Source organism: Notamacropus eugenii, chromosome 5, assembly GCF_028372415.1.
Source record: "Notamacropus eugenii isolate mMacEug1 chromosome 5, mMacEug1.pri_v2, whole genome shotgun sequence".
Taxonomy (NCBI): domain Eukaryota; kingdom Metazoa; phylum Chordata; class Mammalia; order Diprotodontia; family Macropodidae; genus Notamacropus; species Notamacropus eugenii.
The window spans coordinates 48,594,607-48,618,813 of record NC_092876.1 but is presented as its reverse complement, the minus strand read 5'-3'; the positions used below and the strand labels follow the sequence as shown (position 1 = coordinate 48,618,813).

Here is a 24,207-nt window from a genome sequence, read left to right as displayed (position 1 = left end):
GAAAAATAAAACTGTTCACTCAACTGCACAACTAATTCTTCAAAATTCTACTTGAGCTTGCTCCTGATGTTTGATACAATTTCTTCAAATGTTTGCTGGAATGATGAGTACAGAAACAAAGATTATTCCAAATGCCACTGCCTGCCCTCAGCAACAGTCTCAAGGAAAAGAGTAACTCAGTTTTACATGGGGAACTTCACACATCTACAAAAATTAGTCAAGATCTTTTGGAAGGTAAACATATTCCTTGGGTTGGAGCTTAAAACTGTGCCAAGACTACTGGGACATTCTATATGATCACAAAACACAAATAAGCAAATTAGATCTTTATCCCTTTTTCTACTGAGATGTTTCTGAATGATGCTATGTACAAAAGTCTATACAGTAATCTAAGTGTTCATTGTTGTCCAAAAACTATCAATAATCTTTTATTCAAAATCTGTCACTCTCTTACAACGCAGGGCAGGAGACAAGTGGAACTTCTGAAAGATTCAACACTGCTACTAATTAACTACAAACCTAATTACACTATGCAGTACACTTTTCCAGTCAACCCAACTGACTCATTTCAGATCTTTATTTAACAACAAAACCAAATAAAATGCTTAGAACTCACAGCACTTGCTACTTGTATTCTGGGTTAAAGGCTAGGTGTCCTACAAAAGATTTCTATTTTCATGAAAAAACCTTGACCTACAAGGAACAATTTAACTCATCCTTCCTGTGCCTGGAATGCTTTGATGCACAAACACGCCTAACAAAAGCATCCCAAAAGGACGCTCGCTGTGACTAAGTTCATCAAGAAGAGTCACAGTCTGATTTAATCACAGTCAATAAAACATTCATTAGGTACCAGGTCCTGTGCTAAGGACTGGGGATATAAAGAGGCAAAGGACAGCCCCTGCCCTCAAGGAGGGCACCGTCTAATGGTCTAAAGTCTTATGATAATGACGGTTTCTTTAAAATTGGTGAACTTAAGTACTTCTCTGTGTAGTGGAAAATGAGCCGGGGCTTGGGAAGCTGGATTTGGAAGGCCTGGACTAGGATCCCGGCTCCTCTCCTGGACGGCTGTGTGACCTTGGGCAAGTCGCTCGTCCTGAGACTAAGATCAAACGAAAATCTATGCAGGAGCTCTTGAAGAGAACGCAGAGCGCTATAAAAACTGTTAGGCACTGTGGGATGGAGGAGAAAACAACGTGGAGAAGCTGCCCCGCTCCGCGGTCAGCCCCGGCTCCGGACTGAGGGGGCAGCAGAAGCTGCCCCGCTCCGCGGTCAGCCCCGGCTCCGGCCTCAGTTTCCCCACATGGCTCTGTCCGCCTCTAAGTCTAGGATCCTGGGAGAAGCTGGCCCGTCAACCAGGGGCGGAGCAGGGCCGCGGGGCTCGGGGATCCCAAGCGGGACGCCGCGCCCCCACTCGGGGCTCTCTCCCACGCCGGCCACGCCCCCGCCCCTTTCGCGAGTTTCGCCCACGCGCGTCTCCCGGATCTTCGCAGATCTGAACAACCAAACTCAAAGCTCTCCTCCGGGCTGAGTCCTAAACGTGCGGACCGCTTCGAGACACCGGCCCGGTGGGAAAGGGCTGACAAGCCTTCAGGGAATCCGAGCGGAAGGATTAAAGCTGGGGTCCACAGGCAGGAGCTGGGAGGGGGCGGGGGAGGGAGGAGGGATGGGCAGAGCGTGTGGGGCACGGGCCACAGCAGGGGGGTGAGGGAAGAGAACCGGAGGGGGACGCACGGCAGTGGGGGGAGGGGGAGACAAAAGAATGGCGGGGGGGCCGGGGGGAGACAGGAGGGGGGTCAGGGCAGGGAGGTGGAGAACGGGGAAGGGGGCCAGAGAGGCCGAGGGTGGGGACGGGGGAGGACGAAGAGGGAGGCAGAACTGGGGAGACCCGGGAAGCAGAGATGGGGGATTCAGGGAGGCAGAAAGTCGGGTGCAAGTACGGGGGAGGGGAGTTGTTGGGGGGCAGGGCCCAAGAGCTCTCTCCGGGAGACCACCCGAGTCGCGGTGGATCCCGGGGTCCAGGTGAGCAGGAGGAAGGCCGGAGCTGGGGGGGAGGGGCCCGGGCCGGGGCGCACGCCGCCCCACTCACCCTCCGGCGAAGAGGTGCAACAGAGTGTTCTCCTTCTGCTGCGAGGGGGCCGTCGCCATGGCCGGGCCGGGCGTGAGGAGCGGCGAGGCTCGGGGCGCCGCCGGCCGTCGGTCAGTCACAAGCAGTCGGTCGGTCGGCGGGTCCCCGGCCTGCCTCCCCTTCCCCGCCTCAGGCCGCCTCCATCCAGGAGCTTCTCCCACCGCCGCCCCCGTCCGATCCACCGGCCTCTGCGGCGCGAGCCGGCTGGCCAGCCAGTGAGATCGTCACGTGGCGCCGGGGGCCGGGCCGCTGACGTCACGCCGGAGCTGGCCGCGCGCCCCGGGGCTGCAGGGGCGGAGCTAGGCGGAGAGAGCCTGGGGCGCCGAGTAGCCGCGCGCTCGTATGCGTGCGCATGCGTGCGGCCGAGCGCTCGGGGAGGGGGCGAAGAAGAGCGCGAGGGAAGAAGGGAGGGGGGGCGGGGCCGGGGTGCGCCGCGCTTCTCCTCGCCGATTGGCCCGCTCTCCGGCTGCCGCGGTCCGGGGGTTCTGAGGTTGCCCAAGCTAAAGCCTGGCGATGAGACGTGTGGCTGAGAGTCGGGTGGCCGTGCGGGGGGCGCGGGGGCTCCGGGGCGGCACACGCAGACCCCCCGAGAGTTTTTAGATCCAGTCTTTACGGACGCCTTTTGTTTTTGCATCAAGCTCGTTTCGGTTGGGTTCCTCTCGCCGGGACCCCCTCCGAGAGCCGTTCCATGGGGGAGAGGGGAGCCCCTGCCTGCCTGCCTGTCTGTCTGTCTGTCTGTCTCTCTCTCTCTCTCGCTTCTCTCTTCTCTCTCTCATTCTTTGACTATCTAGGGAAGAAAGGGAGAAGGGGACAGAGTTGGACAGAAGTTTTATATTTTTAAAAGCTATCAATTTAATTTTTTTTTCAACCCACCAACCGATAATTCCACAGGATCTGGTCCTATAGTATGCATATGTGTGTTTACATACACACACACACACACACACACACACACATATGTATACACACCCCCACCGCCCCCCACCCCTGCAATGAAGTTCACCTTCTGGGTTCTTCTCTGGTGACAAGCTCGGTGGCTGGAACCACACAGAGCACCTTTAGGCTTACTCTTTTCCCCCTCTTCATTGTTGTCGGTGTTGGGTATATTGTTTTTACTGGTTCCACTTATTTTTCTCGGTCAGGTCATATAAATGTGTGGATTTAAATTAGTCTCCAGAAGCTAGCCCAGGTGACCTGGATCCAAGCTTTCCTGGAAACGTCCTGGAACTCCAGGGTCACAGTGACTCATCACTTGGGTTCTTTAAGGATGATAGACTTCCTGGCTGTCTCCAACTAGGGGTTAACTCCTTCTGGAAGGACTAGTCATCTTAGTATAGCACAGAAAACCTGAAGTTTTCCCTCAGTTCTCCCCCACTCCCACCTTAGGGGGAGAGCACATTCTATATTTTCTTTCTTGGACCTTGCAACCCAAAGACTCCTAATTTGGGGTAAGAAAGGGCAGACCCATGCCCATTCCAGCACTATGCCTAGCCCACCTGTTAGGGAGGGACTCAACTATTCCAGGTTACTCTTGGGATTCTGGTTGCTTTTTCTTCTGTTTTACATGTCCTGAGCAGGGGGCAGAACCATTTTCAAAGTGCATGTGTCAAGGCATGGACCTTGTGACTTTGAGAAGACTAGAGCAACTGGGAAATACAAAAGATGGGGCAGTTTCTTCATCAGAAAAAATGACCACTGGCAAAGAGGATGATGGGGAGTTGTTTCAAAAGTACAGAAACAAGTTGAAATATGACCTTACCATTCTGTAGTCTCCCAAGTTCATTTATATCTTTATGGCTTCCTGAGAACTCCTGTTTTATGTCACTGTCAACTCACACTGAACCTTTTGTGTAAGCAAACATTTACAGATGGGAAATAAATACCTATTCCATGCTTGATTTACATCATACAGTGAGAACATTTTTACTTCCCAGTTTGGGGAGTTGTAGACATAAACCCCAAGCCTTAAGTAACTCCCTCTCCCCCAAACAGTGGGTCACTCAAAGAGCCGAAGAAAAGACAGTCTTGCCCCTTTCTTGTGCCAGGTCACCTCTTTATTGACTGACTGACAGTTTCTCCAAGTTTGAACCCTTTAGGACCATAATAACTAGGTCTAGAGAAGAGAGGTCTCCTTAGCAGGGAAGAGGAAGGAATGAGACCACATGATCTCTTGGACCCAGTAGTGGTTCTGAATGATAGGCAAATCTTCCCATATTTCTCAGAATTTTTATTTCTCATTTCTTCCAATGCGGACATACCCCATGACATACATGCATCCCATTTCATTCGCTACTCTTACATCAATGGGCATCTACTTTGTTCACAATTCTTGGCTACTACAGAAAGTGCTACTATGAATGTTGTGTCTATGTAGGATCTTCTTTATCCTTGGAATACGTGCCTAGCAGTGGTATCTCTGGGTCAAAGGGTTTGTAAATTTTAGATGCTCTGTGGCAGTCACATTTAATGACTCTAAACTTGTCCCCAGTCTCCAAGGTATCCCCTGTACCACAAGAAATCTCTAAAAGCAGAGAAAACCTGCATGAGGGCCATGTTGTTGTGTTCCTGGTTACATAAAATGTGGACCCAGATATGAGTCTTTAAAAAGACCAAGAAACTCTTTTGGGGGTCACGTCTCTGTGCTGTAGTAGATTTTACAAAGCAGGAAGCAGAAATCCCTGTCTATGACCTATATCCAGAGAAGATGATTGTTTCAAGCACGGATTAAGCAATTAGGGTGAGCTGAATGCTGACCTTTACTTTGCAAACTTCTCTAAATAGCTATTTGGCCAGAGCAAGCAGATAGGAGTTGGTACAAACAAAGTCTGACCTAAATAAAGAGGAGGATTTTGTGTAATCATCATCAGCCCAATTCAAATATGTCTTGCATGATTCATTAACAGCAAACCTCAAGAGCTTTGACCCCAAATACACATAGGATGATTTGGTGACACCTTCTATGTGAGTGCTCCCTCCTCCAATGCCTATCACAACTCAGCCAAACTTGGTCATAGTGTGGAATTCTGGTCTTTATCCTCCTATGAATCTTCCACAAGGGATTTACCCGGAGTATGGTGGGAAATGTTTAACAGCCCAAAGTCCTCGCTGGACACAATTAAATTTAATATGCATTATTAACATTTTCTCAATTAAGTCTATCCATTTAACAAAACAACAAATCAAACCCTGGTTTCTAGCATTTGCTGATTTCCAGGTGTAAATGCTCCCCATGAAAACAATTGTCTGGACTCTCTGAGCAAGGGATCTTTTGGCATCTCGTGGATCCCAATGGACTGGTCCATATTTTTTCCCCTGATCTTATGTTTCTCTGATGAAACCCTTTACATCAGTTCCCTTTCTTAATTCCCTTTTTATATATACCATGTTGCCTCTTGCTCACACCTACCAGTCTCCTCTCCTTTTCCTTTTTGGTATGATCCTCATCTGCAGTTCTTTTGAGACATTTTTGTTCCATGACTTGAAGGTGGAGAACATCCCAGAAGAGACTTTTTTTGTCAGCCCATGGAAAATCAGATGATTACAGTAGATTAGCAGCTATAATTTCTGGTTTTGTTCAGCATATCCAACTTTTCATGACCCCTTTTGGGGTACTGGAATGGCTTGCCATTTCCTTCCCCAGATCATTTGACAGATGAGGAGACTGAGGTAAACTGGGTAAAGTGACTTGCCCAGGGTCATAAAGCTACTAGTTGTCTGAGGTCAGAGTTGAACTCAGGAAGATGAGTCTTCCTGCTCCAGGTCCAGCACTTTATCCTCTGTACCACCTGGCTTCCCAGTAATTCCTAGTAAATAGATAAAAATACAGAACTAACTAGTAAGCAATATCTGGACCAAAAGATCCATGCCTTACTGGAAAAAAGGAATCCATATGAATGTCTCTTATTTGAAAGTGTATTAGCTTCAATCAAATTTGGCTCTGAAGAAAGGAGAGAGGTGCATTTTTCTTCTATCAGTTTCTCTTCTCTCAGATTAATTTTGTTCAATTAAATTACCTTCCCTTCCTTTTTAAAAATTGCTTCTTTATGGTGCAATAGAAAGAGAACAGTCTAGATTTGGTGGACCAGAGTTCAAATCTTGCATTTGGCTTTTGTTACCTGTGTAACCTTGGGTGAATCACTTAACCACCTGGGCCTCAATTTCCTTATTTGTAAAACAAGAGAGGTTGGATTATACTGCCCCTAACATCCCTTCTAGCTTCTCGGCCAAGCACCAAGTGTCCAAATCTGTGTTCTTCCCCCAAGATTACTCTGACAACAACCCATCCTGGGTGGGGTGGAGCTCAGTAAAGCCAACCTCCTTCTTTTATGGAGTAGGAAACTGAGGCTAAAAGAGGTGAACCAACTTGCTTGCCAGACCTTAGCTTATGACCATATTTTCTGTATCTTTCCACAAATGATACATGTATTCACTGAGTGAATATTTAGGAACCACCTTGTTCCAGGACACAGTAGAGAGTTCAGGACAAAAGATGACATGTAATGTTCTCCCCAACCCTGCCTGCCAACTCTGAAACTCCATGATTCCAAATCAGATGCTTTCCTGGAGCTGAAACTAATGGCTTTCATGAAAACAATATGGCATGTGTGATAACTTGGAAGCCTTATGTTCACCATGGAAAATGTATAAGATGAAAACAACAACAGAATTCCCCTTTTCTAGACCTCCCCTACCTTTATTTAGAAAGTCAGCTTTCTGTTGCCCCATTCCAAGGGTCTGAATTGAATCTCAGAAATTTAAAATCTTTGGTTGATTCATAGATACATTTGCAAATCTAAATGAAGATATTGTCATTTAAAGCATAAAGAACAGGGACATTTTCCCCTTCTACCTTTGCCTTTCTTCTTCAGACAGGAAGGCTGATTGTCATTAACAAACCTAGAAATTAATTCAGCAGACATTTTATTAAGCACCCACTGGGAAATTGATATTGCACGGGCAGGAAGTATCCTGGGCTTCCAAGATTCCAAAATGAGGACCATTGCGGTGTAGTGGTTAGAGACATAGCCTTGATTTTCAGCCCTACCTCTGACACGTACTGGCTGTATGACCTTGGACAAGTCCCTCAACCTTTCAGTACCCCCAACGTACCTCCCTAAGGCTTAAAATTATATAGTAGTTGATCTGCACTGGTAGAAATCCAGAAGGATCTTAGCAGGTTCAAACATTGGGCTGAATCTAGTTAAGATGAAATTCAATAAGGATAAATAGATATAAAGTCTTGTACTTGGGACAATAAAATCAACACCACAAGTGTAAGATGGGGGAGAAATAGTTAGACAACAACTGAGAATTTTAGTGGATCACAAACTCCCCCTCCCCCCAAGAAAAGGTAATTCCATCTTGAGCTGCATGAAGGGAATTCCCAGCAATGGGGAGGTTATGATCCTCGTGTATACTAGCTTCATCTGTCCTCACCTGGAGCACTGATCAGTGCCAAGTTTCATAGTTTAAGTTCATTGACCTGTGAATAATGAATGTCCTCTCATTCCTGGTCACGTTTCACTAGGACTCTCTGGACTTTCTCTGCCACACCTTCAGGAAGGGTACTTTCTCTTTGTGTGTACCTGTGTCTCCTTCTCTCTTGTCTATGTCTCTCCCTGTGTCTACTTTTTTTATCTCTTTCTCTGTCTCTCATTCTATGTCTGTCCGTCTGTCTCTGTGTCTGCCTCTCTCCCTTGCCCTCACCTTGTCTTTCCCCATTAGAAAGTAAATTGCTTGAGAGCAAGAATTTTCTTTCTTTTTGACTCACCTGCCCCCTTATAAAGTTACCTCCTTGAGGGTAGAGTTTTTTTGGATCCCCAGCATTCAGTGCAGTGCTTACTAACTGCTTGTTACCTTTAGAGTTGAGGGTCAGCATGGGGGTTACTGAGTTTGGGGAAAGATTTTGAAGCCATGTCATCTAAGAATCAGTTGAAGAAACAGAACATGTTTAGCTTGGAGAAGAGATAACTGGGGAGGAGGAAAGGCAACGGAGGCCATGTGACAGCTTGTCATCATGCATTCAGGACCGTGATGTGGAGGGCTTAGATCTGCTCTGTTTGGCCTCCGAGGGCAGAACCAGAAACAGTGGGTAGAGGTTTCAAAGAAATTAATTATACTTCATGTCCTCAGGAGCTATTTCCCAACAGTCAGAGCTGTCCAAGGATGAAACAGGCTGCCTTGGGAGGGGAAGGGCATCTTCTTACTCAGAAGTGTTTAAGGAGAAGCTGGATGACCATTTATCCGGCATGTTATAGTGGGGATCCTTCCGCAGGTGTAGGATGTGTTCAGGGAGGACCAGTACCTTGGGTGTGATGGCTGCCGAGTCCTTTTCAGGGCTCTTTCCATCTTTGGTGTCCACCTGTTCCACCTAACTCTCACCTGTGGCTTCAAGAAGGTGCAGCATGTGCAGTGGCCACACCCTGGTAAACCATTTGGGCAGACAGGCCAAACCAGGTTGAGGGTACCCAAGGGTTCTCAGACCCATTGGTGAGTTAGGGGAGTGTCTAACCCAAGCATGTGAAGACTTCCTTTGGTGGAATGGGCGAATGAGAACAATTTGTTCCAACAGCCATGAAGGCAGATGAAGCAGGCGATGTGGAGCGCTTAGAGCTTGATTAGACACCGAAGGCACCAAGGTCATCCACTGCATCTTGAACCATTACTAGGTGTCTTGACTCTGTCCTGCCACTGGACTATGATGACTCTGGAGAAGAGAGTGAGGCTGATGACTTCATGCAACACTGCCTCACTTAAATCTAATTTACACACGAATCAAGACATCACCCATACCATTTCACTAGACTATTTTATGGAGAACATGGTGATCACCTCTCAAGGTCTCTCTCAAGAACTTTGGATTTGACTGTACAACCTAGGAGACACTGGCACAGGACCACTCAGCATGTCTTACCCACATCAAAAAGGGTGCTGTGCTCTATGAGCAAAGCAGAATTGAGACAACACAAAGTAAACACAGGATGCACAACTTTGGGATATCCACCCCAAATATTCACACGGACTATCTGTACCCATCTTGCAGTAGAGCATTCTGAGCTCATATTGGTCTGATCAGCCACAGTCAGACACATTGAAATTTCACTTTATCAAGGTGATGTCATTTTGGTCCTCTTCGAAGACAAAGGACAACAGCCAACCAACCAACTATAGTGGGGATGACTTTTGTGTATGAAAGGTAGCCAGGTGGTGCAGTGAATAGAGCACTGGGCCTGGAGTTAGGAAGATCTGGGTTCAAATCCAGCCTTAGACACTTACTAGCTGTGTGACCCTGAGCAAGTCACTTCACCGTGTTTGCCTCAGTTTCCTCATCTATATAATGAACTAGGGAAGGAAATGGCAAACCACTGCAGTATCTGTACCACGAAAAACCCAAATAGAGTCACAGAGAGTTGGACAACTTTTCTTTGTAAAAGAAAGCAATTTCCCTGACTGCCTACCCCACCCCCTCACGCCCATACCTGGAATGCTCTCTCTGCTCTTCTCAAATTTCTGAGCTCCCTGGTTTCCTTTAAGTCCCAATTAAAATCCTACAGGAAGCCTTTCTAAAATCCTGTTTGCTCCAGTGCCTTCCCTCTTTTACTTAGTTCCTATTTATCTTGTGCTTAACTTGCTTTGTATGTTATTTATTTGTATGTAGTCTTTCCCATTAGATTGTCAGCTTTTTGAAGACAAGGCCTGTCTTTTGCCTCTCTTTGTATCCCCAGCACTTAGCAGGATGACTAGCACCTAGTAAGTGCTTCAAAAACGTTTACTGATCTATGGATTGTGGGCCCTCCCCTCACTTTCCATCTGCACATATAAGCAAGAGTGTTTGTTTGTTTAAAGGATAATATCAGATTTAGTGCTAAACTCAACCTTCCAGACAGCAACCACTGAGTCCTTTAATAAAAAAGGAAGGAGTCATAGAGAGAAAGTAACTTGCCCAGGTTCACTGACTGTAGATAGTAGTACTACTTACTGGTTACTCAGATACAATTGAGTATCTGAAGTGGAATTTGATCCTTGGTACTTCCTGCCTTCCAGCCCAGTGCTCTATCTACTACATCATCCTGACCCCGTTGCTATGGCTGAAAAATTATCACTATGTCCAGTCATATAGCTAGTAAGTGCCTGAGGTCCTATTTGAACTTGGGACTCTCTCGTCTTCTGCTCCATCTAGCTGTTCTTGTGACTGAAAAATTAGTCACCTCAATTTTTGAAAGGATTCTGTTCAACTCAGTAAACACTGAGTGTCTTCTATGTGCAAGCAACTGTTCAAGTGGTCAAAAAAGCAAAAATAAAATAGTTCTTGAGAAAGCTTGTATTCTAGAGAGAAACATACAGATATGCAGTGAAATAAACACAAAACGTGTATGGGGTAGGAGGGAAAGAGGAAAGTTGATTTCCCATTCCCTCATCTCCCTTACCAGCTCTGCACTGTGAAAAACATTAAAAACTACTTTCTTAGTAAAACTAAAATATTTTAAAATACTATTTTTTTCTATAAATTTCCTCTAGGAGGAATGGAAGAGTGACTTGGTTGCTCAGTTGTGGAATATTAATCCAGGCTATATTTTTAAACATTTTTACTTTGTCCATTCTTTGAAGAAGATAACAAGATTTAGACTTTATTGGTCCCTTAAGCCTTCCTAGAACTAGGAGCAAAGAGCTCCTCCCAAAATCTCAATTTAAAAAAGATGGTCCCGGAACTTGAGCCAGGAACCAACAGCAGACAGGTAGTCAGTGGTGCACTTCACCTTGACCTTGATGAAATCTGAAGGTCTTCCAGGTCTTTGGTGCCCCACCCATACCCACCATTTTCTCATTTCCCATCTTTGCCGCCTTTGAACTGCTCCATCATCCCCCTTGCCTATACCTTTCTTCCTTTCCCCTCCCTTTTTCAGCTTCCTTTTGTGTACATTTTTCTGTTAAAAGAAGCTTCTTGAGGGCAGCAACTATTTTTTTTTTTGGTATTTGTATCCCCTTAGCACGGTGCCTAACCAAATAAATGTTGACTAACTGAATTTAAGGATTACCTGAAATTGTCTTGGAGAAGAGTCATGTTAGAGATAATGGGCTACTATGCCACTTTGAAAATTCCTATCTCCAAACCAGGTATGGCTTGAATATAGATTAATTTGAATTAAGTAAAATTATTTCTGACAGACTTGAACAGAGTACAGTAATAGTAATAATGTTTTTTTCTTTAACAGGATGTTCTATCATTAAGAATTGCTACTGACTGCAGGGGACTAGGTCAACATCCTCTTCACTGAAAGGCTTCTATGTTCCAGATCCACACATGTGGTCCAGACTAGGTTCATTCCTGAGAGAAGCCTGGCATCTATATTTTAAAAATAATATTTAATTTTTCCCGATTACATGTAAAGAAAATTTTTAACATTTTTTAAAATTGAGTTCCAAATTCTCTCCCCCCGCCCTGAGATGGTAAGCAATCTGTTATAGGTTATATATGTGCAATCATGTACAGCCTTTTGATATTAGTCATGTTGTAAAAGATAACAGATTTAAAAATGCACACAAAAAAAGTGGAAAAATAGTCTGCTTCAATCTGCATCCAGACTCCCATCAGTTCTTTCTCTGAATGTGGATAGCATTTTTCATCATGAGTCCTTTGAAATTGTCTTGGATCATTATAGCTAAGTTATTCACAGTTTATGGTCACAAATGTTACTGTTACTTTGTACAATATTCTCCTGGTTCTGCTTACTTCACTTTGCATCAGATCTTGTTAACTCTTTCCAGATTTTTCTGAAATCATCCTTCTCATTATTTCTTAGAGCACAATAGTATTCCATCACAATCATATACCACAACTTGTTCAGACATTCCCCAGTTGATGGGCATCCCCTCAATTTCCAACTCTGCCACCACAAAAAGAGCTTCTGTAAATATTTTTGTAGAAAGGGGTTCTTTTCCCTTTTTAATGATCACTTTGGGATAAACACCTAGTAGTGGTATTGCTGCCTGGCATCTGCTGATGCCTTTTCTCGTACTCTTATTCCCACTCACTCATTTTGAGTATTAGGTTTTGTGTGGGATGGCTCGGATCCCTACTTAAATTAATTACTCAGAGGCTCTCAAAGTGATGACAGAAAGTTTATTTATTCGATTCTCGAAAAGCGGGACAATCCTATACCAGTTCACCTGGAGTAGGAAAGCAGAAGACAAAGAAAAGGAAGTGATTTATATAGACCCTAATGCAAGTCCCTCCCCCCTCACTGACCATTATTCTCATTAGCTGAAAATATGACCTTACATTCTAGACATGAAATCTAACCAATCCCTTTTGAAATGAAGACATCGAGGAATTATATAAGTTTTATCCAATCATTGAGACACTAATGTACTACACAGTTTTATATCCTTATATGGAATTGTTCTGTTCTAAAAATATAGTAACTTTGAGCCTCTAGGTCTTACCTCACCCCTGGGAGAAGAATTACAATCTGAGAAGTCTTCACTAAACCTATTTCACTCAGTTTTGTCTCAGATCTCCCCAAAGGAGGGAGTAGAAAGATACTTTAGGTGCTTCATAAATGTTTTTTGACCAGCTGGCATTGGGGTTTATCCTATGGCCAGTGGTCATCTCCAAAAACTCTTGAGTAGTTTCAGGAGACTTTTTCCCTAGTTGTTAGTCCAACCAGCATGGTCAACCCTCTTGAGCTCTAGGTAGATTCTGAGCATCACTCTTGCTACTTAATCACCTAAGGTCAAGAGACAGTCCCAAACCTTGAGTCAGACTTGCCTAGGTGGGACTTGGGCTGCATAGCTACATGGAGGTTGGGGTGAGAGATATGGAGAACTGTTCTTTCCTCACCCTTCACAGGGAAGTGCCTTAATACACTCCTGACATGACCTGTGGCCAGCAAAAGAGAATAGCAGAGGATTGGTCACTGGATTTTAAAGATCCTCTTGAGTTATCAGCTCCTCTGACCCAGTGGCAAATAAGGCTTTACTACTTCACTAGCTCCATTATACCAACCCCTTCTCATAACTTGTAGCGGATGGCCAGCATCTCTACACAGCTTAGTGATGTGGTGAAGAAGAAAGACATGGGAGGTGGGAAAAGATAGACCAATTCCATTTATTGATCTGAGGGTTAGGGTGTATATATACACAGAAACTGCAAGCCTAGGTGGCCTGTCTCTTGTCCCAGTGATTTAGTCAGTCTCACTGTCTTTAAGACTGTTAGCCTAGAGGGCATTTATTGTACATATCCCTTGTTTTCTGTAATTCTCAGGTTTGTCTAGGGGGCATGGAGAGCCATTCTGGATGATAATGAGCTGGTCTCAAAGATCAATTTCCCTGGAGGTCTATCCTGATCTGGTCAACTGCACTCCACCCCACCCTGGCCCTCAACCATTCCCCCTTTCTTTTGTTGTAACCCGAGATAAGGTACTTGGGTTTGAAAAGCTTACCCAAGAGAGAAGGCACCTATGAATAGGTGGCCATACAGAGAAACAAAGGGATAGAGGTAGTATAGATATGAGCCAATGGAATGGGCATGCAAAGGGATTTGTATTAGCCACAAAATCCCAAATCACTTGCAGCTTCCTTGGGGTCAAGATTTCCCTGGGAGGCCTGGTCTATAAATTATGTATTATATGTATTATAATAGACAGGAGTAACACAAATAGAAGTGAACCTATAATCACATCTTAGGAACAATCTTGTTTCAAAAACATCAACTTTGTTTCCCACCACCACAATAGTTTCCCTTAAAGTATCTATTAAATTGCATGTACGGATAAGCCAATTGATACAGAGGAAGCCAATGCTGCCACAAAGCTTAAAATGCCTAAAATAATGCAACTTATACATCTTTTCTGTCTTACTTTCAACATTAACTGATTAAAAGTTTGATCAGGTACAGACATATACTAGCCTTCACTTTTGATAGGCATTAAAGCAAACCTAGGACACATAGTTACAGATACAATGCTATTTAGTGATAGTACAATTAAAGCATGTTATTTCCCAATCATAAAAGCAAAAATTCTTTCTATATCAATTTGTTTCCCAAAAACCTTAAACTCATGTGGTACTATAATTACCTCCTCTATTTTCCCTCCCCATTTCACCACCCCTAACCCAAGGTGGATTATGTACAAAAAGTCCATCTATCTTCCTCTCAATCACCCAGAAGTAGAATGAGTGTCTTCATTGTCCTGTCATTCCAGTGATCATGGCTTCTTTTTCCTCAATCCATGTCTTCTCCAATGTATGGCTGAGGTCGGATGTTTCTTTCCAGTATCCATATCGTTTCTTCACCATTTCCTGTGGAAATACAAGCATACCCTTGCCCCCATGTTAACACAGGGCCTGTCTTTGTGTTGTTCCATTTCCCCTTCACTTTTCTCCAATCAGTGAGGTGTGTTTTGCCTTTTTGAAACTGTTTTTGAGCAGGCGTAAGCCCCTCTCTATCTGGTGTCAGGAAATTAATGGTATACAATACCATATCAACTCTTCTCCTTATTCTTTTGCTTTTTCCCACTTTCTTTTGTTTTTGGAGGAGAGTTTTTATGTCATGATTGCGACTTTCTACAATGGCTTGACCAGTAGGATTATATGGGATTCCAGTTCTATGCTGTATTCTGTATGACAGTGACAATATTTAATATAAAATTTTGCAATAATTTCTTTGTTCTCTCTGAAGCAAACTCAGAGGGTGCCTCTTCCTATGTCAACAAAGCCAGCCAAGGCTGACGACTCTACATTCCTTAGGAGACCTTTAACCTAAGACACTATATCTTGAATAATGGGACTTTCCTTTGTATCTTTTTATCTATAGACACATACTATGTTATGGCATATCTTGAATAATGGGACTTTCCTTTGTATCTTATTATCTATGGCATATTAATGGTAAAGAAAATATAGACATCTTAGGTCATAATTTCTATTGAACATTGTTTACCCTTTCCTATGTCAGTTATCTGTTTAGGGGAGGAAGCCTGCCACTTATTAGTGGTGGGATTTCTTTCCTTATCACCAAGACATATGCTTACCCAGCCTGGAATCTCAAGGCCTGACTAACATTGCTTTGTTAATTGTCTTGTCTTACTAAATTTATGATTTGTTCAACTAGGAGAGTTCCTTTCTCACAGCAAAATGTATATAAGCCAGAAGATTTCTGCACTGGGTAGCCAGAACATTTCTGGCTCCATAATGCATTATGTTACCATTTTCTTTAATAGGGAATTGATTAATTAATTAATTAAATCATAAAATGTATGCATTTAGCCTGTTACCTTTTCTTTAACCAAGTTTTCAGGTCAACAACATATACTATGTTATGGCATATTAATGGTAAAGAAAATATAGACATCTTAGGTCGTAATTTCTATTGAACTTTGTTTACCCTTTCCTATGTCAGTTATCTGTTTAGGGCAGGAAGCCTGCCACTCACTAGTGCTACGGTTTCCTTGTCACTGAGACATATGTTTACCCAGCCTGGAATCGCAAGGCCTGACTGACATTGCTCTGTTTATTGTCTTGTCTTACTCAGTTAGGAGAGTTTCTTTCTCATGGCAAAATGTACTTAAGACAGATGATTTCTGTACTAGGTAGTCAGTCACCTCTGACTCCATAGCGCTATGACTGTTATCTTTAAGAGGGAATTAATTAATTAATTAATAGCGCATGCCTTTAGTCTGATGTCTTTCCTTTAACCAAGTTTTGAGGTCAACAACAGACAGAACTTAGTAAAGGCTTGACTAGTATAAGCTGGCCCATTATCTGTTTTTACAATTTGTGGAATACCTAGAGGTGCAAAACTCCTAAACAGATGATCAATAACAAATTTTGTTGATTCCCCAGTCAGTGGGGTGGAGTCACATGAAGGTATTTATTCCTTCCAAATTCTGGGACATGTGTGACATCCATTTGCCATATTTCAAGAGGATTGCATCCTCCAAGATTGATGAATGTATTGGATGGAGCTGGCAAAAACGGAATGCAATGTGGACAAGACATTACTACAATGCCTTCGAAGCATGGAAGCTGACTGATGAAACTGGTAGTGAGAATGCTGTGCTTCTAAAACAGTGTGAGCAAACTGTCTGCTTGTCTATTTCCCTCTATTATAGGCCCTGGCAGTTGTGTATGGGATGGGACCCAAGATCTTTTGGGGTAAGGGATGAAGGTCTCAGCTTCTGAAATTGCTTCCTGCTGAGATTGGATGTAGAGCTGTCCCTGCCTTGATAGGTCGTATTCAAGGGATACATAGCCTAAGCAGTTATCTGGAAGTTGCTGGCTTGCACTCTGGAAAAGACAAACCTGATATGGAGGTTAGACAAAGACCAAACAGGCACAAAAGGAATATAAATAATTGACAATTTCCCTGGCATAACAGACAAAGAAAGCCAGTCTAGGTCAAGGCCAACAGATTTGAATATGAAAGGCCAGATTAAGTGGAAAGATTCCAGAAGACCTGGCTACAAATTTGAGTATGAAAAGCCAGGTTAAGTGGCAAAATTATCATAGACAAGATAGCTCATAAATTATCACTCTTCACTAGCATTAACTGTATTGTCTTAAACAAAAGAGATTTCAAACTTAAACTTTACAACTGAATAGATGTACATCATTGTTTCACAGGCTAGTTTCTCCTCTGATTACATTTACTCTGGAAGAAAAACTTCTACAAATTAAGTTGTTAATAAGTTCAAACACTAATTTTAACTGTTGCTTAGGCCATGGAATGACTACAAATTCAGGTTAAAAGAGCAAGATCTCTTCTGCTTTATAGATCATTACATATTAATTTACCCATACATTGCCTTGAAAATGAAAATTTAGTAGGCTTTACAAGAGATTGTTTTAAAACATTTCTTCTAAAAGTGTTTTCTTTTGTTTTAAAACAGTTTAAAATTTGTCCTGATGCTAACAGTCATTATACTTTTATAAAGAAAATAGTTGAAAACCTTTAAAATGATGGTTCTCTTTTTACTTTGAAACAAAAATAAACATTTAAAATTAAAATCCATTAAAGCTTAGTTGGTATGAAAATGTCTTTAAGTGATATGAATGCCCCAAAGTATTACAAACCAAACTCTTAATTATCACAGAATTCTTAGATGCATTCCACAAAATGCTTTAGTCAAAAAAGGTGAGTTTACTTAGATTGCTGAACATGTTCTAATTTCAGATAAAAATAATATTAGATTTCCCAGTAAGATTACACAAAAGGGGCTCACATGTTTTGTTGGTCACTTACTATTGATCATAGAAATGTGCCATATAGAAAGAGAAAGTAGGGACATGTCACATAGCAAATACAACAGGATAAAACATCCTTGGACTTTGTTTGAATTCAGATATGAGAGTAAAATTCTCCAGTTATGTAGTATCTGTTTCATAGCCAGATTCAGGAATAGTCAGGTGGGAAATATTCCCTTTGAGTAGCTTGTGGTAATTCTCTCAGATACTGATTTAATGCAAACAACTATACTCAAATTCAAACTCAAAACAAAACTATTTATGGTCTCAAATGTCTTTTACCTTAAACAGCAAAATTTACTCATCAGCTCAAAGCCACATAGTCATTCCTATCCTCATGGAGTTATAGTAAGCAATAAAGATTTACCAGGACTCATATGTATAAGGGAATTCCATTAAGATCTTTCTTTTCAAGTTTAAAACTTGTCCAGATGTAAAACCCAATTGCAAAAAATCCTCTACATATATTACAACTTCTAAGCAAGTCCTATTCATTGTTTATAATTTGCATAAGCCAATCAAGTTTCTTTCTCAGGGTTGAGGACTGCACCTACCCGTGTGGTTTCCCCAGGGGCCTTAGCAATTTTACAAAATAAAGGAGATTGGTGGTACCACACCCATGCCTGCCAAACACCAAGCATACAGGAGGACTGTTCTGAATGGGCAGATCTAAATAAAGTTTTCATTCAATTCCTTTCTTTCTACGTACAGTAATCAATGAACAATTTTAGGTTTAGCATTAAAACAGTAACTCCAAATAAATTAACAGTCTTACAGCTTTTAAAATGACAGCCAAATGGTTTTAACTGAAACTTCTTTAACAGACAAAGGTGAAAATACCTGGTTTTCTAAATGACAATTACAAAAACCAAAACGTTTTAAGACAAGGTTAGCAGGACTGATAAAATTTAAAATAACATTAACTGGTTTTATACAATTTTCCCAACATCTTTTAGTTTCAACAAAATTCAGATTAGAAATTGGTTTCTCTAACACTGTTTCTGGATTGCAGGGGTTATTCAATTTTTTACAATACAAGACTATAACACTTTGAAAGCACAACAGTAACACAAATAGTGAACCTTAGGTGTCATTAATTACATTTCCAAGCCATCACACATAATTATTATTAACAGAAGACTGGGCTTACTAAATATAGGGGCTGGTTGGCTTGTGATCTCATACTGCTATGGCCCAACCCCTACTCTCGGGGAGGGTAAATTAAATTCCCCACGATTGTTTAGCATTCTCTTCCCTAGATCTAATCTGGGATGATAAGAGTTACAATTCACTGTAGTCCTAGCTGGGTGATGAGTTGGGATTGCAGGGCAAAAAAAATCTTAATGGTTCTAACCTTTACTCAAGCAAATTTTACTTGTGTCCACTCCTTAACTTCTTTGAAAGAGAGGGCTTTTGAATCTATCAGCTAAAGTGAGGGAGACTTCTGACAACTATCCAGTGACTCCAAGTCCCCTCCGTTCTACTGGAAAGTTCAAAAGCTTTATCTCTGCTGAGGTGTCTTTTTCAGATCTATGCATTTTTCCAATTTGCCTTAGTGCCAAATAATATAACAAATCCCGATCTGTTTTAAACATCCAATTAGGAGTGACATGTTTCACTTAAAATATGACCAGAATAACTACTTTTTGGTTATTTCCCATTATACAAAAACTTCTCTTTCAGGTGAGGCATGAGATAATTAAAATGCTAGTCAACCTGCCTCTGATATGAGGAAAAAACTTCCCTGATTTCTTCTTGTCTTTCTCTCCACCTTCCCAACCTGGCCAGGGTTAGAAGGTAGAAAGAGAGAGAGAATTTTACTAACAACTTTCCAAAACTTTTATGCTTTCCTTAAAACTGCACATGCGTTATTTCCTAGTTTACCTTATCTGAAACTGCCTTTAGCAATATAAGATTAGTTTCTCTCTTTCTCCCATACCCCTCCCTGATGCTTCAGTCATCAGAGAGAAGGGATGAGGGGGAAGGAAAGAGAAAACATGGGGAAAAGATTAACCCACAAACACACTCACATAGAACATAGAGACAGAATACATATACAGACACTAAGACAGAATTCAAAAAACCGAGAAAAGATTGTCAGAAATCCTCTGCACAAATTAGACCTGTGGCTTGATTTCTTTTACTTTGTTCCAAACATGCTTTGTGAAATTCAGATTTCCACATTAAGTAATCTTCTTCAAGAGTAGCTTTATCTAAATTACACCAATCAGTGGGGCATAGGGCTGTCGGAGAAATGCTGTCTAGAAGAGACTGAATGTAAGGATTGCTTGGTCCATAACTGATTGCCCTTTGTTTTAATTCCTGTAAAAATTTAAAATCCAGAGGGGTGAATTCTTTTGCAACTCCTCCTGGGTTATTGGGATCTGGGGTTTCTGTCACTGGCAATTTAGGAGGCTGCAGTGGTATAGGCAGAGGATGAGCCTTGAATAAAGGACCTGCTAGTTTTTTCCTTTCTGGAGGAGTATAGAATGGTGGCTCTGCGGAAGCTGAGGGTTCCGGGGGTGCTGAGGCTTCCTCTGACAAGAAGTCCACTTCTTCTCCCCCTTCCTCCTTCTCCGCAACGTCCTCTACCTGAGTGTTTCTGCCCTTAAAAAGTATCTGACCTATTGTTAATCTTACTTTTGCTATTTACCTGTCAGTTTTGATTTCCTACGAACAGAATCTGCCTTTTGATTCTGTTAACACAGTAAATTATCCCCGTAAGCTTATAATTGCTGAGATTTTACTGTGCCTGCATGAACCTCGGACAAAGTGAAACGCCACTGCTGGGGTTCTTCGAGGCTTCCCCTTACCTTAGTTGTCTTGTCACAACTCGGAATTCCTTTCCAAGGGGGCCACTTCACCGAAAGACGAGTCCCTTTCCTGGATCAGGTCCCACTTGAGGCACCATTTGGAGCAAACAGCCAGCGTCCCTACAAGGCTGGGTGATGTGGTGAAGAAGAAAGATGCGGGAGGCAGGAAAAGATAGACCAATTCCATTTATTGATCCGAAGGTTAGGGTATATATAGACAGAAACTGCAAGTCTACGTGACATTCTGCTCATCTCCTATGCCAGTGATTTGGCCAGTCTTATTGTCTTTAAAGACTGTTAGCCTAGAGGGCATCTATTTTACATATCCCTTGTTTTCTGTAATTCTCTGGTTTGTCTCACCGAGACAGCAACATCTGTGGGGCAAGGAGAGCCATTCTGGATGATAATGAGCACGGTCTCAAAGAAGAGTTTCCTTGGAAGGAATGAGACATTTCATCATCCTCACAGTACTCAAGGGCTGACCTAGCACAGGTGATGGCCAGAAAGGAAGGGTTGCTCTGGGACTGTTCCATGGGATGCTGCCAATACAATGTAATTATATTACCATCACAAAAAAAATGCAGAGCAGATAATCAATTGTTAAGCTAAACATAAAGTTGTATCTAAGTCCTAAATTCTTTTTACAAAGAATTAAAAAAGAGTTTCTTAATTAAACTAGAAATAAGTTCCATTGACAGGCCAAAGACTAGTCAGTACCTATTTTGGCCTGTAAAAAACTGGCTTGTTAGTCCTCTGGTTGTTGAAGGCCGGAGTCAGCCATTGAGGGAAAAACTAGCACCTGCCCAGGAATTGGTCCTCATATATTGGGGGATGGGGAGAAGGGGATTTTAGTTCATCTAGCAGAGAGGAGAGAGTAGGATAAGGACTCCCATAAGGAGAGAAAGGCAACTGGGACCCTTCACTACCATAGGTTTGAGTTGACCTCATCACACAAGCAGCTCTCTATTGGTCTGGGGAATGTTTATAACTCCAGTGAGAAGGAAGGCCTCCAACAATCGTTGTGAGCTAATTCTACCTATTGGCTTATTATTAAAGGCAAGCTAATCAGCAGTGTGTTCATTAGCAATAATTTTAAGAGTATGGCTCCACAGGTTTCCCTTTGAACCTTATTTTAGTAACTGGGGAAATGCCCAGAGGTGGTAATATGTATCTAACCCAGAACTCAGTATGACCCAGGCTCTTGGCTGACATGTATTGGGTCTGCATTGCATGACCTTCTCATTACCAAAACTGTCTTCCACTTACCTAAATGCAATAAAACTTCATGGATGCACCCTCGCAGGAAACATTGGCATCTAATAGATTATGTGATTGTAAGGAGAAGAAACAGGCAAGATGTGAGAGTGATGAAGGCAATGTGTGGTGCAGACTGCTGGACTGATCATAGACTTATCCTTTCCAAGCTAAATATTCACATTCATCAAAAGTGCAACCCCCAAGGCAAAATGACTACCGGAAGAATTAATGTCAACAAGTTAGAGGTCTTCTCTGAGCCTGAACGATTTGTTGCTAAACTGCAGGGAAAGTTGAGCCAACACACAGTTGGCAAGAGTGTAACAGAAAAGGAGTAGGCAGCTTTCAGAGACTTGGTGTACAGCACTGCATTTGCTCATCTGGGTCAGAACACTTGAAAACACCAAGACTGGTTTGATGAAAATAGTGGGGAAATTCAGAAACTAAACGAAAAATGAGAAGTCCACAGGATTTACCAGCAGGATGGTTCATCCATCTCTAAGAAGGCAGCATTTAATTCCATCAAAAGTAAAGGACAAGCAAAGCTTAGAGAGATGCAGAATTCCTGGCTCAGTAAGAAGGCAGATGAAATTCAGTTTTACGTTGATAGTAACAATCCAAAGAGCTTTTATAATTCCCTGAAGGCTAGTTATAGCCTCAAAATCTATGGTGCATTACAACTCCTCAGTGCTGATGGAGCCACATTGATTAGTAATAAGGACATGATCCTAGAGGGAAGGGTTGAACACTTCCATAGTGTTCTCAACAGATCATCATCAATCAATTCTGAAGCCATTGACCATTTACCTCAGGTTGAAGTCAATTCCTCCTTAGCTGAACTTCCAACTGAAGAAGAGGTTTTGAGTGCCGTTAGGCTCCTTTCATGTGGCAAAGCACCTGGTGCTGATTCTATTCCAGCTGAGATTTACAAGGTAGGGGGACCATTGTTCATATAAAAGCTGACTGAAATTTTTCAGGTTATATGACAAGAGGAAGTTGTCCCCCAGGAGTTCAAGGATGCTTCCATTGTCCATCTCTATAAAAGTAAAGGAAATAGATTGTCCTGCAACAATCACAGGGGGCATCTCTTTCTTAGTCATTGCTGGCAAGATTCTTGCTAGAGTCCTCCTTAGCAGGTTGATCCTTCACCTGGAAGATGGTCATCTACCTGAGAGCCAGTGTGGCTTCAGAAAGGGCCAAGGAACAGTTGATATGGTGCTTGCTGCCCGACAACTCCAGGAGAAATGCCAGGAACGCAACAGAGGCCTGTACCCAACATTTATAGATCTGACTTTGACACTGTTAGTCATGAAAACTTATGGAAAATTATGTCAAAATTTGATTGCCCAGAGAAGTTCATCAGCATTGTATGTCAATTTCTTGGCAGTATGCTTGCCCAGATTCTGGATAGTAGACAATGCTCTCATGCCTTCCCAGTCACCAGTGGAATGAAACAGGGCTGTGTGCTTGCTCCCATGCTTTTTAGCATGATGTTTTCAGTTATGTTGTTAAATGCTTTCAATAAGGATGCACATGGCATCAAGGTCAACTACCGCACTTTGAAAGGCTATAAGCCAGGACCAAAGTGGAGGGAATGTTGGTACACGATTTTCTGTTTGCAGATGATTGTGCACTCAGTGCAGCCTCTGAGGCTGAGAGTGCAACAAAATATGGAAAATTCTCTGCTGCCTGTGCTAATTTTGGTTTAACAATTAACACCAAGAAAACAAAGGAGCTCCATCAGCCATTATCACACCATCCATATGTAGAACCATTGGTTACAGCAAATGGAGAAATTTTGAATATTGTGGGTAAGTTTACCTACCTTGGTAGTGTACTTTCCAGGGATGTATACAATGATAATGAGTTTGATGCACACATTGCCAGAGCTAGTTCAGTGTTTGGGAGTCTCTGAAGGAAAGTATGGGAGAGAAGAGGTATTAGACTGACTACCAAACTGCAAGTCTACAGGACCATTGTACTGAACTCATTGTTGTATGCCTGTGAAACATGGACAGTCTACCACACCATGCCAGGAAACTGAATCGATTCCATTTGAACTCTTACGAAGATTTTGAAAATCACCTGGTAGGAAAAAGGGGCCAAACACTGAGGTTGTTGCTCAAACTAAACTGCCAAGCATTTAAACTATGTTTCAGAGAGCACAACTCCTGTGGGCTGGTCATGTTGTTCCAATGCAAAAATGTATGCTTGCCAAAGATACTATTTTACGGAGAACTCACACAGGGCAAGTGATCACATGGTGGTCAGAACAAGCGATACAAGGATACTTTCAAGGTATCTCTCAAGAACTTTGGAATTGATTGTGTGACATGGGAGACACTGGCACAGGACCACTCAGCATGGTGTGCCCACATCAGAGAGGGCACTGTGCTCTATGAGCAAAGCAGAATTGAAACAGCTCAGAAGAAACATGGGGTGTACAAATTTAGAGTATCCACCCCAAATGTTCGCATGGATTATCTGTGCCCAATCTGTAGTAGAGCATTCCAAGCTCGTATTGGTCTGTTCAGTCACAGTTGGAGGCATTGAAACTTGACTTTATCAGAGTGATGTCATTTGGTCCTCTTTCAGAATGAAACCAACCAACCAACCAACTGGGTCTAATCTCAAGGGCTGACTACAAAAGCTCCTGTTGTCTTTGGCTCATTTGTATTTACCTACAGTTTACTCAGGGAAATCTTCAAATGTAGTTCTTATCTTGGTTCCTGCAAATGTGGGTGACAGGCTCCCCAGATAACAAGCCCC

At 42.5% G+C, this 24,207-nt stretch overlaps 1 protein-coding gene across 1 annotated transcript in view; it reads right to left on the bottom strand.

Annotated features, from left to right (window-relative positions):
• Positions 1–2,472, bottom strand: part of SLC25A33 (solute carrier family 25 member 33) — a 28,248-nt gene extending 25,776 nt beyond the window's left edge. The window contains exon 1 of the mRNA XM_072608791.1: positions 2,090–2,472. Coding sequence (XP_072464892.1) covers positions 2,090–2,148 — 59 coding nt within the window. The 5' untranslated portion in view covers positions 2,149–2,472. The remainder of the gene's footprint in view (positions 1–2,089) is intronic.
• Positions 2,473–24,207: the final 21,735 nt, after the last annotated feature.